This window comes from Tripterygium wilfordii, chromosome 10, assembly GCF_013401445.1.
Source record: "Tripterygium wilfordii isolate XIE 37 chromosome 10, ASM1340144v1, whole genome shotgun sequence".
Lineage (NCBI taxonomy): Eukaryota > Viridiplantae > Streptophyta > Magnoliopsida > Celastrales > Celastraceae > Tripterygium > Tripterygium wilfordii.
The window spans coordinates 7,741,953-7,757,543 of NC_052241.1; the positions used below are offsets into that span (position 1 = coordinate 7,741,953).

The 15,591-nt window shown below is 35.4% G+C and overlaps 1 protein-coding gene across 1 annotated transcript; it reads left to right on the forward strand.

The window, feature by feature from the left end:
• Positions 1 to 11,610: 11,610 nt before the first annotated feature.
• LOC120007331 (stemmadenine O-acetyltransferase-like) lies at positions 11,611 to 12,981 on the forward strand. The gene has a single exon (XM_038857530.1). It carries the CDS (start codon positions 11,611 to 11,613, stop codon positions 12,979 to 12,981), a length of 1,371 nt encoding a protein of 456 aa, XP_038713458.1.
• Positions 12,982 to 15,591: the final 2,610 nt, after the last annotated feature.

Sequence of the window (15,591 nt, forward strand, 5' to 3'; positions counted from 1 at the left end):
GAACCGGGATTTGGGGAGAATAAAATTAAATTAAGATAAAAATACAAAAATATTTTTTATAAATGGGGGATTTAAAAAAAAATTGGCGCAAGAATCATTCAAATCGAATTTAAATTGGATTTATTATGAATTTTTGAAGTTAATTGAACATTTCATTAAGGGGTGTTTTTTGAAAGAGTGGTGTTCTTGAAAGTGAAAGATTATATAAAAAGTGGAAAAAAAAATTAAAAATTTTTAAAAAAATGCAAAAATATCCTCATCTCATACGAGACTCTCTCTCTCCTACACGGGTTCATCGACGATCTTTTGTTTTCAGTGACGGTTGAAGCAACCGGCATGAAAAACAATGAAGTCGCCACCAATTAATTTTTAAGATGCAATTGGACATCCGTTCTGGTCTACGACAAAATGGCGAGAGGGTATATTGAGTATGAGGAAGGTGTTAGGCACCCACAACTCCTGAAATCGGTTACCTTTGAATGTTTTCGTATTTGGCTCTAATTTTTTTTTTTGAAAATCCCATCGGAATGTGATGAAAAATCCACTTGGAATAGTTTAGAGAAAAAGGTGTACGGGATCATTGTGGCCATTCCCGGCTTGGCCAAAAATTAAAAAAAATCCCACTTGGAGTGGGTGTTGATGATTTGAAAAAAAATGTGTGCACAGGATCATTGGGGCCATTCCGGGCTTGACCGAAAATCTGGATAAAATCCCACTTGAAGTGGGTTTGATAATTTGAAAAAAAAGGTAGCACGGGATCATTGGGGCCATTCCCGGCTTGGCCGAAATGTTTGATAAAAAATTCCACTTGGAGTAGATTTGGTATTTTGAAAAAAGGTGTGCATGAGATCATTGAGACCATTCCCGGCTTGGCTGAAATGTTTGATGAAAATTCCACTTGGAGTGGGTTTTGATATTTTTGAAAAAAAGGATTTTTGGATAGGGTTTGATGGAAAATCCCATATTGGAATGGGTTTTGATAATTTTGAAAAATGGATTTTTGGGGACCGGTTGATGTACCAAAAGGGCCTACAATTAAGGAAAAATGTTCAATTCAAGCCTTACTCACAATTATGTTCTTTATGAGAAAAGAAAGAATCTATTTAAGGCTCATTGAATGAGCCAAATATCTTTAAACTCACCTTTGAGTCCTTAAATAAATTCTCCTAATCCCTAAAAACATATTTGCTTTCCGGGTCCACAAAATCCAAATGTTTTGAATGAATGCCAATGAAACCCCAATATCTTGAAAGCTCATTGGTATTTAAACAAGACATAAGGATTCCATAATTTCATCTTGGTGTGTTTATTAAGGTGAGAAGGCTTGGATTAATTTTAATGATTAACGCGCTAGATTTATTTTTATGGTACTCAAACAATCCTAGTATATATCTAAGGCACGGCATAATGTGAGAAATCAAAGTCCTAAGCATACATTCTAATGCAATCATTATTCACAAAATCAATCCCTAATGTCTATATGCTTCTAGCACCCTAAAATATTTATGTATGCATTTTCACTATTTTTCACTACACCATTACAAAGGTTTACATTTTACAAGGATATACATGACAAATAATAAACTTAACAATAACACAAATATAATGTACAAAAATCAAACATTGCTGATGGGGACCCATTGTTCAAATCCGGTTCAAGTCTTCTAAGTATGCCCTCCGGCCCAAGTAGGGTCAAGCCCGATCCAAACCCAACAAATCAAACATAAGAGTGGGTAAAATGGGTGTCCAAACATGATATCAAGTAAAATCCAAATTTAAAGATTCATGTACACATAGAAACATATATACGATAATATCATACATAAACCATACTATGTATATACACACAAACAGATGCATATGTACACATACAACATATACATATGCACACAGACGCCATATATATAATATACACTCAGACACAAATATATACATATATATATATATAAACGCACCTCATATACACGCACACACCCTGCATATAATATATACACACATACATATATACATATATACCGGTCATCAAAGAAACATATATAGACATCAGCATGTATAGACATCAGCATGTATATTAACCAGATATATGCAGTTTATTAACATAGCATATTTACCCGATCTAAGCAACCAAACAGCAACATATTAAGTTCAAGCATCAACCAGAGAGTATATATCTGCCTTCTCATGAAGAGGACCAGAAGATGCGGAGATAAAAACAGAAAATACAACCAGAAGAGATGCTAAGTATGATCAAAGAAACGAAACCAGAAAACTGACCAAAATATGTTCAGATTAATGTTCTTTCAAAGATGGAACCCGACAAGTACAGGAATAGAACTAGGAGAACAAAAACAAGAAGTGGAATCAAATCAGAGGGTAAGCTAATTACCTCTCAGATACACAAAGCCGGTAAGATCCCAAACAAACCGGTTAGTTTCTTCTTCTCTTGGCCCTCTCGTTTCTTCCTATGCAATTATCACTTTCTTCTCTTAATCTCCTTTCTCTGTTTTTGGCGATTTCCCCTTCTCCTCTTCAGTCTCCTCTGGTTTCTTGTATCTATTGCGGCTCCTTTGTCTCCCCCATTTCTCTCCTCCCTCTCTCTGTTTTTTCCTTCTTTTTCTTTTGTGTATTGTCGGCTGCCTCCTTCCTTTTTTCTCCCTTCCTCTAAAACCCTATGGTGTGCTCTTTATATTGTGCAACCATCTCCCCACTAAAACCCTAGCTCTTTCAATTTTCCCCTTTTTGCCCCTATTTTTTCTCTTCTTTTAACCTGGATGACTATTCTTTTTGGTCTTTTTCATTTTTAACTTTCCATTTAATTTATTTATTTTTCATTCTCTAGATATTTTCTAGGGCTTTATTTTTGGTAATTGTGGCAAAACTTAGGAATTAGGCCTTAAATTTTGAGTTTATGAGCCCACTGGTTTTTAAGCAAAGAAATGAGTTTGGATTTCATTTTTCTTCCTTTAATTTTTATTTTGGATTTCATTTTTTCATTTTTTATTTTATTAATACTTTTGGCCGGACAAAAACCGGTTACTACAGCGGTGATGGTCAAGCTTGTACCAAAATGAGCGTACGGACGAGGCGAGCATAACCCAACTTGAATCGAGTTGAACGGAGCTCCGGTTTGGGAGAAATCGTCGATTGAAGCTCCGGCCACCGTAAGCTTTTCATGGTCGATTCCGGCAATGGCGTGACCCGATTTTGGTATGTCTGAGTTCATCTCTTCGAGCTCTTCAATTTGATGTAAGATTTGGTGGGTTTGGATGGCTTGATCGTCGGCAGTGATGTTGGCCAAGTTTCGGCCGAGTTTGGTCGAGTTGACTCGGTTTGACTCTGTCTTACCCGGTTTAACTCGGTTTGACCCGTTTGACTTAGTTTGACCTAGTTTGATTCGGTTTGACTTTGATCGACTTAGCATATTTTGATCGTATTTTCATATATTGTATTTTTCCAGTGTAGACGGTGATCCTGGTTGAGATTCGAAACAGGTTAACTTTCAGAGTCAGGGGGTTAGTCGGGGACGCGTGCTGAGTATTTGCATTCAGATTTCCAGGTAGGGGTTTCCCTATCTCTCACGTGTGATTCCAGAGTTTCAGTTTCACAGACTCTTATTATATTGTGGTTCTGTCAATTTTCGGGGGTGGAAATATGACCTATTTGTATGTTTTATACATACTCTCTGTTAATTATCATTGTTGGTATGCTTATGGTTGTCGATATTGTATTCTGGGTTGTTCTTTGGACTAGTTGCACCTTCGGGGGATAGTCTTATGCGGGGTCACATTTCGTGTTGGGTCCCACTTCAGGTGTACGTGTAGTGGGGTGATTGGAGGTGGTTAATGTACACTGTGTGGCCCATATAGGAGCCCAATCTATTGGATATGGATTTATGATGGTTAATATATATATATATATATATATATATATATATATATATATATATATATATATATATATATATAGTCCGGGTACGTACCTATAGACCGTCTGAGATGAGGTGCATCACAGGGGATGCTCTCTGGTGTAGGCTATGCTATCGGGATATCCGATCCTCATCCAGTTTCGGTGTGGACTTGGACTGGGAGTCACCCTACGAGGATTAGGGTGGGTCCAGGCGTGGATTATGGATTAGGGATTACGGTGTACGGATTATGGATTACTGGAGACCGATGTTTGTGGTTACTGTGTTGTATAGCCTTATCGGCTACCATGTTTTTGGTTGGATTATTGATGGTTATATATTTATGTTACTTCATATTCTGTATCATATTTCTTGATTTCTTTATTCTACATATCGATGTTCACTTTCTATGCCCTATAAAGCTTCATGGCTCACCCCTCTTCTTATTTCCCTTTCAGGTGAGTTGGATATTGGTGACAACGGCCAGCGGTGGGACGCATGAGCTGGTGTGTACCCTCGAGTTGTTTCTTTAGCCAGGTGTGGGGACTTTTGGTATTGTACTTTGTATATGTTACTCATTTACTCAGTCTGATCTCGGGTAGATATGCCTTCTTATTTCTGCTGTTGTATAGATACTCCGATGGTTTCGATGGGTGTATATATGGTATTTTGGAGAGACTATTTCCACATCATGTTTTAGAAGTTAGTACGATTTTATTAGGTTTATGTATTGGATTAAGGGTTGGTTCAGGGGATGGGGTCCCCTGTCAGTCACGTTCTTGTGGGTATAGGTGCCCTTCGGTATACCTCTGGAGAGAGGGGAGTGACACACATTCTCTTTCATAACAACTAGTGATATGCTAAAAACATGTACATGCCTTTCAAAGAGCTTCACCTGTGTATTATTTGGAAAAATGCTCTGTTAGCGACATCGAAACTACTTGTCAAATAAGCCTAAAGATGTGTTTGGAAATGGTTTTAGTTTTTTGCTTTTAAAAACTGATTGTAAGATTAGACTTTGAAAACAATTTTAAGAAATAAAACTGAAAACAAAATTTATTTGGTAGAGGATTTGACGCAGAGAACGAGGACAGAGGAAAGAGAAAACATGAAAGAATTTTACAAAACATCAAAAAACAGTTTTGGTTTTTTGGTTTTTAAAAACCAAAAACAGTTTTTAGTTTTACAAAATAATTTATGAAAACACCCATCCAAAATAATTTTCAAAGCTAAAACAATTTTCAAAAACAGAAAAATGTTTTGAAAACTTTTACCAAACATACCCTTACCGTTTTGACAATCCCTCTTGACATGCCTAAATTTTTCACTCCTCTAGTAGACCACCTTTTGCTTCATTAAATCCTTCTTCTTCCTGTTTCCTTCAACCAATGGTGAGTTCTCTGGCGAAACATTACTCCACCATGCAATCTTTTCTCTTTAGATAAAAGTTTTTCGATAACTTCGGAAAAATTATCTTCTCCTTTCCATAAATTAAAATAGGCTTCATGCGCTCATATGAAGATGGAGGAGACCATATCGACCACAAGGCTATATCCTCATCATCTATCCTCACTCCAACAGCCTCCAATTCTACGATGGTCCCGTTGAGAACACTTAAGTGATATGATATTGACATACATTCAACCATACGTAGTGTGTGAAACTGCTCGTTCAGATACACTCGCCTTGAAATACCCTTTTACTGGTATAATTCTTCAAGGTTTCCCAAAGCGCCTTGGCTATAGATATTTCATGTACGCTCGCCAGAACATTCTTGGACAAACATAATCGAATTGCACTAGCCACCTTTAAATCAAGTTTCTCCCAATCTTCATCACTCTTCTTTATCTTCCGTTGATCGATAATAGTTTCCCCTTCAAAGCCTTGTGTAACCCAGATTGAATCAGTACATCATTAACTTGTACTTGTTACAAGCCAAAATTGATTCTTCCATCAAACTTTTCGATGCTATTTTTAAGACTTGACATATCTGCTCCAAGGAACTTTACTCTGGTACAAGTTGTTGGAAAATTTGCTCAAGATCCTCCTTAATAAGAAATTTCACATGATAGTATAGACATTGAAACTGAGAATAACAACACAATCAACACAAGAATATACATGGAAAACCTCAAAGACCAGAGAAAAAATTACGGGCGTTGTCAAAAGACAACCGGAGAAAATTCACTGCGTAAAAAAATTGTACAACAATACACTCAATTTTCTCTCACACCTTGAACCCAATTGAACCTAAAAGAGATTTATCAAAGAGTTATCGCTCTTTTCTTTCTCCCAACTATCTCTCAAACTCAAAGAAACAAAACAATAGGATTTAGGTTACAACCCTAGAAAATAGTCCCCTATTTATAGAAAAAATTACAGTGCCGTCAGCCATAGGGACGGCTACTTAATCCGTCCGATTGACAAGTCTTTCAAACGTGTTTTCTAGCATACCCAACCGGACGCTCCTATCACCCGTCCGGATGGATCTTCATTCTTCCTCGATCCAAATATCTAGTAAGACCATTGTGCCACTTCACGCACTTGAACTTTCCGGACGGCTAAATCCTCGGTCCAAATGGCAACTCCAGAAATAGTATTCTAGCATTAGAGCTTGGCTCCACACAATCCAAATAGACTCCGAATTTATTGATCAATCCTAACAACTCGATCATGTAGCTTACTCAAACATGTACTCGAATGGTTAGATTGAAACCCCATAAGAACACTAGTTTTCTCTGCCTAGTGAATATTATAGAGTAATTTTTTAGAGAGGAGAGTTTGTGTTGTAGTTGTGTTTTGAGGCCTTGGGTAGATATGTTTACATAGGTTGGGCTGTAGTTAATGGGTTGAGCAATTACGGGCTAAAACGTTCATAACGGCCCAATAACTCCTCCACAGTTACAGCATAACGAGCACTTTAAGTTTCCCATTCAATTACAAGAGGTTATGATGAGCATGTTAAATAATATAATTAATTACATCAGCATATTTATTATTTATTTTAAAATACACCAACAATAAGTATTTGGAGAAGTGAGAAGCCCTTTAACAGAGAAAATATTCCCACTTGAAGATTTTTAAAGGAAAGATATTATGTACAAAGTTCGAACTAATTTCTAACTAGAAAAAGAGAGTAGATGGTTGATCAGCTGAAGGAACATGGGTAAAACTTTTTTGATCATTCTGATTTTTCATTTGGGTCCTATAATTATGACAAGTAGTGTCGGGCACTTTCTTAATATTTAGAGTATATATAAATAATTAAAACTAAAACCTTTTTATACACAAAAAAAGAGGAAAAACAGACTAAATTCTTCACATCATATACATAGTATGATTACTGAATAAGAGAATGCTTTTGGTGCAGCCACATCAGCTCCTTAACTAGCTCTATTCAAGTTATGCACTTATACACAAATAATGTCTATTTATTATTTTTTAAAATAAAATTAAATAATATCAAACTGTAGTTAGGGGTTTGGATGCCGTTTACACTCTTCAATTCCCCTATTTATTTCTTTACGTTTAGCCATTGACAGTCGTTAAATGTCTAGGAATTTTAAAGTTGAAATTATTGACTCATTGTTGCATTTTAATGTGGCAAGTGGTGATATGTCTTCACATCCTTCGATCCCCTTTATTTCTAGATTTATGAACAATGTGCTTGCAATTTTCTTCACGCAGATTGAAAGACATATCTATTTGAGATTGACTGAAAGTTGTAGAGGCTATTTAGAGACTATTTTCGAGCAATATCGACGTCATGGTTAGAGCTATTTACCACTTGATATCTATCTCTATATGCAATCAATATTATATCAATTCTTTTAAATCATTTTTAAAATGAGTTGTTGAATTTCATTGTAAATTATAAAGATTAAGTTTGTTTTGGTTGATATTTCAGCAACTTAGGATTTGCATTTCCTTATGATTAATTAGATTTTAAATTTCCTTTGTAGGTTCTGGTGAAAAAAACATATATGAGGGGATGTTTTCATGTGAGGAAACAATATTTATGTTCTTTATGAATTGGCAATAGGATATGTTGTTTAAACATTTTCGTTGGATATTATTTCATGTTAATCTTAATAATAACCATCGAATTTTTACCCAATTTGCGGATTGCTTAATGGTAATATTGTTTAATTCTAATTCATTATTCTCAGAAAGTAGATGTGTGTCATTGTGGTTTTTCCTTAATAGGTAACCAAAATTTGGATTGCTAATGGAGTATTTGGTGTAGTAAACGTCATGATGCATATAAATTTCCGAGCCATTTCAATTCAATTTTTTTTTTCAATCTCAATTATGGTGTGTAACTCTTTGTGATGTGACATCTTTTTAACACACTGAACCCTGTGTATTCTGTCAGGGCCTCTAATGACCTTTTCGATTATGAGAATGAGAGTAAAAGTGGAAGCGATCTTTAGTCAATTATGGACATAATGTCCTCTTCACCTTCGGTTTATAAACAACAAAACAAAAAATGTAATATTTAATTAATTTATTATTGGATTAAAATAATTCAAAATTTTAAGTTATTTAGGTAAATTTAACTTAAAATTTTGAGCTATATAATGTACATGAATACAAATTGATTAATATAAATCACATAATTAAGTAAATGCCGCGCGAAGCGCGGGGAAAGACCTAGTTAGGACCGACTCCAGATCCAACTGCCACTTGGATTCTTTACTACAAAAATTAATTGCTCGTTCAATTAGTCTGTTTTTTTTTTTTTTTTTTTTAACAATAGAGTTGATTCTTCTTAAGATGACTATCTCAGACAAATTGATATATTATCATTCCCCAAATAACATATTACTTCCAGGTGAGACTTTTTTTTTTTTTTGAGTACGAGTACAAGTACAAATACAATATACGACACACCACCAAATCAAGGCTAGAAAAATACAAGTGTCAACAGGCCTCACGCAGGAGGCACAAACCAAGTCTACGCAGGGATAGACTAAGCCCACACACCTCCTTATAAATATTCAGGAGGAGGTGAGACTAGAACCCATGACATGAAGTTAGGGACATACAAAGTCATCGTCACTCAACCAATGACTCATTTGCTTCCAGATGTGACTTTAAAAGTAGTAACTCACTACAAGAAAATGGATTTGCACCAGCCAAACTATACCTGTAATTTTTGAGGATCGCAAGTATAAATGTAATTTACCTCTGCGTTTTATGTCGACCGCAGCTAATAGCTGCAGCTGTATTGACCGCAAGAACAAAATAACATAAGACGGTGTCGTTTTGTGTGGTATGTAGCACAAAATAGCAACACTTCCCCTTTCCTTCTCCAGGTATGCGCGAAATACAGAACAAGAAGTGTGTTTTATCTTTCAAATCGATCGAAATACAGAACGAGAGGTATGTTACTTCAGGATCTCATGTTGCAAGCTGTTAGACAAGAAAAACACTTCTCATGCAAGGTGGCCAAGTCATACTTGGATTCTCAATTTACCACAAAAAAAAATTATCCATAGATAGATACATTGTAAAATATCCCCAAATTTATGTGAATGTGGAATAGTCGTACTTATTGATTATAAAAACACATGTAGAGTCGTATTAACATCCAATACTTCACATAGATTGAGAGTAATTATTGTATAAGGGTTGCATCGTCAAATGGACATTTTCTCTCAGTTGAAGCAACCCAAATTTCATTTAGTTTCATACCTCAATTTGACATGATCTTGTAAAGTTTTTTTTTTTTTTTATTGAAATAGTCATGGATATTATTAGGAGTGACAAAACTCTGTCCGGTTCGGATGATCGAATTTGTCCGACCCAGATTAAATCAAGTTTGGACATAAGTTATATGTCCGAAATCTGGGTCCAACACAAAATATTTGTTCGATTTAAAATAGGGTTCAAGCCCAAACACATAAATTTTCTCCGGACCCTAACCTGTATTAGATTAGTATTTGATTTACTTGTCAGGATTTATACTAATATGAGTTTAGTCAATTAAATACGTCTGAAATCCAATCCGATTTACTATCCGGACATGTAAATATTTCGTTAACACGTGATGTTGTCCGATCCGAAACCTACTCGGACCTGATTTTTTTACCACCCCTAGATATTATGGCAATTTCCTTGATTTTGATTTTCAAAAACATTAATGCAGAAAGTGAAAGTTGTGAAAGAGACGATAGAAGGTCGTGATTGATTATAAAAATACATGTAGAGCTTTATTAACATCCAACACTTCACATTGATTGAGAGTAATTATTGTATAAGGGTTGGAGTGTGGAATGGACATTTTACCTCAGTTGAAACGTCCCACATTTCATTTAGTTTTATATATACTTTTTTTAAAAATACCATCAAGAATTACGTTTACGAATAGAATCGAACTATGGATACACATATGCCTAATCCAGTCGATTGCCAACCAAGCCAAGTCTTGTTGGTAGTTTTATATATACCTCAATTTGACATGATCTCAAGTTTTTTTTTTTATTATTATTGAAATAGTCATGGATATGATGGCACTCTTGTTGATTTTGATTTTCAAAAACATTAATACAAGGAGCAGTGAAAGAGACGAGAGAAGGTCGTGATTGGACATGGGGACAAAATTACAACTTCAACCCATAAGACAAGCTTGGTGATTTGAAACTCACGAGTTTGAGCCTTACTTGAAGCCCAACCATAATCAAAATAGGGGAGAGTAATTTTGGTAGGGTTTGGAATTAGGGAAGATTTATATGATGTTGGACAGCTGGAAGGAAGGAAAAAAAAGATGCATGTGGAAGAACGAGAGAAAGAGACAAAAGATGGGCGTGAATTAAGGAAGACCGACTAGGGAAGTGAAATAGAAAATTAAGAGGAGTCCAGAAATAAAAGTGAAGGAACGAATTCAAAAATAAATTATGTAGTCAAGAAGTTGAGGCAGGCTATTAGAGCATCTACAATGGGATGGTTTTGGAGTATTTGAGATGATATTTTCTTGATAAATTAAGTGTTAAATGTTTATAATGGGTACTTAAGATAATACTTTCTTGATAAGTTAAACACTACATGCACAAAATGGATGAAAAATGACACTTGAAAAATTAGTTCATGCTACATTTTTGGAGTTTAGCTTAATTGATGAATAGTGAAGAGAGAGATGATGAAGAAAAAAAAGAGATGTGATGAAAAGTAAGAGGGATATGATGGAAAGAAAGAGAGAAGGTGAAAAAGGAAGAGAGATGTGATGAAAGGTAAGAGAGATGTGATGAAAAGGAATAAAAAAAAGAGTGGGACCCATTGTGGGTGTATCTAGAGTGTATATATAGTTGATGAATAGTGCATATTCTGGGACCTATTAACCCAATTAAATTAATTAAATTGTGCCACCCATAAGAGAGGAGAAGAGAGAGAATGATTTTGGAGTATTAGATATCCTAAACGTTATTGTGGATGCTTGTATAATTGAAGGAAGCTTTTGTTGAATATAAAAAAGAGACTAGCCAATAGAGAGTTTTCCACGTGCTAAATATCACGTTAACTTTGGTATTTTATTCAGGCCAAACCGACAACCTCTCCTTTTGAACATGATATAAGGGATTTGCCTATAAAAAAAATTAAAAATGATATGAAGGATTTGAATCCAAATATAAGTCACAAAATTGGTTTGGAGCAAAATAAACAAAGCAAGAGAGATCGATATTCGAGCTCCACGAGAGTAAGAAATAATGGAGATTGAGATCATATCCAAACAGTGCATCAAACCTTCTTCTCCAACACCTTCTCATCTCAAAACCTATCAAATCTCCCTCCTTGATCAGTACGGACCTTCTGGTTATGGTCGAGTACTCTTTTTCTACTCTGCAAACCAAGACTACTCCATCCCCAACAGATCACAAATCCTAAAACAATCTCTTTCACAAACACTAACCCGTTATTATCCAGTCGCCGGAAAGATTAGGGACAATCTTTCAATTGATTGTAACGATGAAGGGGTTCTTTATATTGAGACAAGAATATTGAATTGTTGTTTAGATGACTATCTCAGCAATCTTGAGGTCTCTTCGATCTTCAAATTATTTCCAGATGCGGTTTCGAATGTAGTCTCTTCAGGAGCTCCTGTTGCTATTGTGCAAGAAAATGTTTTCACTTGTGGTGGAATGGCCTTAGGGTTTTTTCCATGGCACGTTATATTTGATGCCAGTACTCTGAGTGCATTTCTTAAGACTTGGTCTGCTTTTGCTAGAAACTCTGTTGAAGAAGCTCTGTTCCCTAATTTTACAGCCTCAACTATTTTTCCTCCAAATATTTCTTTTAATCTAGATTCATTAGCTATGGCATCTCGTTTGTTCGCATGGAGCCCCTCTGTTGTTACAAGAAGGTTTTTCTTCGATGGATCGGTTATAGCCAATCTCAAGGCCCAAGCAACAAGATCTTCTAGCTTTCAGAACCCGACGCGAGCAGAGGTTGTGTCTGCACTCCTCTTGAAAAGCTTTACGGCTGCATTATTGAAGGTGAAACTGCAAACCCAAATCCCAATTGTGATGAATTTTCCAGTCAACTTGCGACGAAGGGCTAATCCGCAGATACCAGAAACTTGTGTGGGAAACTCACTTTTTTTCACCACTCTGTCGACAAAAGGTGGGGAAGAGTTTTATGGGTTGATGTGGAAGATGAGGGAAAGTTTGTCGCGAATCAACGGTGATGTTGTGAAGAGTCTTCAAGGTGATGGAGGGTGGTTGAAGCTTGTTGAGATGATTAGAAAGCTTCATGATGAATTATTTTCCGACTCTGGAATTGTCCATATTGGGCTCAATAGCTGGTGTAATATGGGATTATACAATGTTGATTTTGGGTTCGGGAAGCCTTTGTGGATTCCGGCTTCTGCTTTTGGCATCAAGAATTATATGTTTTTGACGGATACAAAATATGGTGATGGAATTGAAGCATGGGTTTCATTGGATGAACAAGTCATGGAAGTGCTTGAACAAGATAAGAAGCTCATGTCTCTGGTTTCTTTAGACGCAAGTCCTTTAGAACTAGGCAATCCCAACCCTAGCTTGCCCAAGAAAATCATTTCGTCCGTGTCAAAACTTTGATTAATTCCTTACATTTGATTTGCTGTTATAATGGACGTTTCTGTTCAATGTATTTTGGTGGTGTTGTTGATTTTGTTGAGACATGAAAGCCTTATCTTGTGATTAAGTTAGCTGCTGATTTTAGCTTCCAATATCAAAGCATTAACCGAGAAGGACACCATATAAGTTTCCCTTTTGAACATCCGATATGGAATACAACATGATTTGACTGATGCATTTATAATATTATCATGATAATGATTATCAATGTCCAAGAGGATCACCGGTTTGTGTTCGTGAGATCCTGCGAGATGCTGGCGGATCGTGAGATCCTTCAAAGACTTACACAAGAGGATCACTGATTGGTGTTCAATTTATTTGATTTTGAAATTAAAAATTAAGAATTATTGATTGATCTACAATGCCAATCGGATGTTGAGCTTCTACACCCCAGGTTTGTGTTCTTTGTTTATTCATTTAGAAAATTGATTTTGATTTATTCATTTAATTATTACATATGTATGAAAGTGATTTTTCAAACATGTGCTTCTTTTTATAAAAAAATAGTTATTTCCATATAGGAAATTATATTTCACATGAAACACTTACATTAACAGTCAACCTATCACCTCAACAGGTTGATTGATTGAAATTGACCAATTCGGCCCGGGTGACTTAATTGGCACAAATTGAACTGTTGATGATCAATTTGGAACAATTGAAAGCTCGACGGTCAAATTGAAACACTGATCAATCTTTTGGTACCACAAATTGTACTAACCCATTATCTTCATGATGTCATGTTGCTAGCTATTAGACAACAAAAGCGTGTTCACTTGTGGTGGTACTGCCATAGGCTTTCTTTCCTGGCACGTGGGCCACCTCGGCCCCAAGCAAAATGGTTAAATGGACGAGTGGGAGTAGATTTGGTCAATAATTAATTAATGGGAAATTTTATCTACACACCATTAATCTACTATCTTTACATCACTTTTTGAACATGATAAATTTACACCAAATAGTTATAAGTCTACACATAAATTTGTAATGAAAAGACCAAATTACCCTTGTTTTATACAATATTAAGAATATTAGTGTTAAGTTTACACACATTTAACTCACAATTCAATCTCCCATTTTTTACCGTTCTTATTACAATAAGACAGTTGCCTGCCTCTATCGTTTCTTCACATCCTCACGTTTGCCCCTACCGATTATACATTCCGGATTCGATGTCAATTTCCGACATAGAAAGATTTTTTTTTCAACGGTGGTCGTTCTAGGAATTGAATCCAACCACATTTACTGCATAAGTTATCACAAACTCAAGAGCAAGGCTATTTGTGTTGAAGTTCAGTGTAAGATACGAAGCTAATGGTTCAAAGTTTCTTGCAGTTACTTCGAATTGAAGAAGAGCTTGAGGATCAAGCAGTTTATGCTGGTGATGATTGGAAGCAGACATGACACCTTCGTTAATCGTTATTGATGTATTTATTGCAATTCTAGTTTTTATCCAATCACAAGAGATGATTGGAAGCTTTTGATGTATTTATCTTCAATTCTAGTTTGCATATTTTGTGATTCGGCATATTTCTTGGTCACTAAGCACATGTGGCCCTGACTCTTCGACAACTAGTCCCTGCTTGATATTTCCTCCACAATTCTTCGTAAAAAGTAAATTAACTTTTTTTTTAAAAAAATTATGGTGTAAACTTAGTAGTCTCTAATAAAATATGTAAAAATAATTTATTTTAAGTTAAGGGTTAATATGTCATTGTATACAAGGATATTTATATAAATTAAAAAAAAAATGGTGTAAAGATAGTAGATTAATGGTTTGTATATAAAATTTCCCTTAATTAATTATCTGCTTGTCAAGTCCGATTGGGCCACACATCGGCCCAAGCAAAATTGTGTAACTTTTATCCAAAACACAATTTTAAAAAGAGTGAAAATATTTTAAAGTAACTATGAGACTCTTTTTTTTTTTTTTTTTAATGTGGCAAAGCCCTTATTCATCTTAGCCGACTCTTAATTTGTCCATCGTTCTTTTTATGGTTTAAGGAATTATTATTTTTTGGCAGAAGGTAAGCCCTGATTCATCTGACCGTCATGGGAGGAGTACTGGAGAAGCACGAGAAGGTAGAAGAAAGGATGAAAGATGAAAAAAAATATGTACAAAAAAAAAAAAATTTTATTATGCTGAGTTGTTCATCTCATGACCATATGATTGAAGCAATGACTCAGATTTAAAAGAATTCTAAGCATTCCAGCAAATAGAGATTTCAGCCCCCATCCTCGTGACCCCATAGATATTCTGATATTGTTACCAGCCGGAATCCAACTCAAAAAATTTCCACCGTCTGTCGTCACTTTTTTTGACCCCAAAATAAGCACACGCAAATGGAGAATGGAGATGAACTTATGCCTTCATCTTTCATTATTGGCACATCATGGTCAAAGACTCAAAAAAATGACTCAACGGTTGGCGAAATTATCAAAGATACACAAATCTATCTTGTTAATCATAAAATGACACATTGACGATGACATATATATATATATATATATATGTATATAGATATATATCTAGACAGAATAATTGACACTTGATCCACAACCGGCGGACCA

Bases quoted from the DNA above. Each gene is read 5' to 3' on its own strand.
- LOC120007331 (XM_038857530.1), top strand. From the start codon at position 11,611: ATGGAGATTGAGATCATATCCAAACAGTGCATCAAACCTTCTTCTCCA.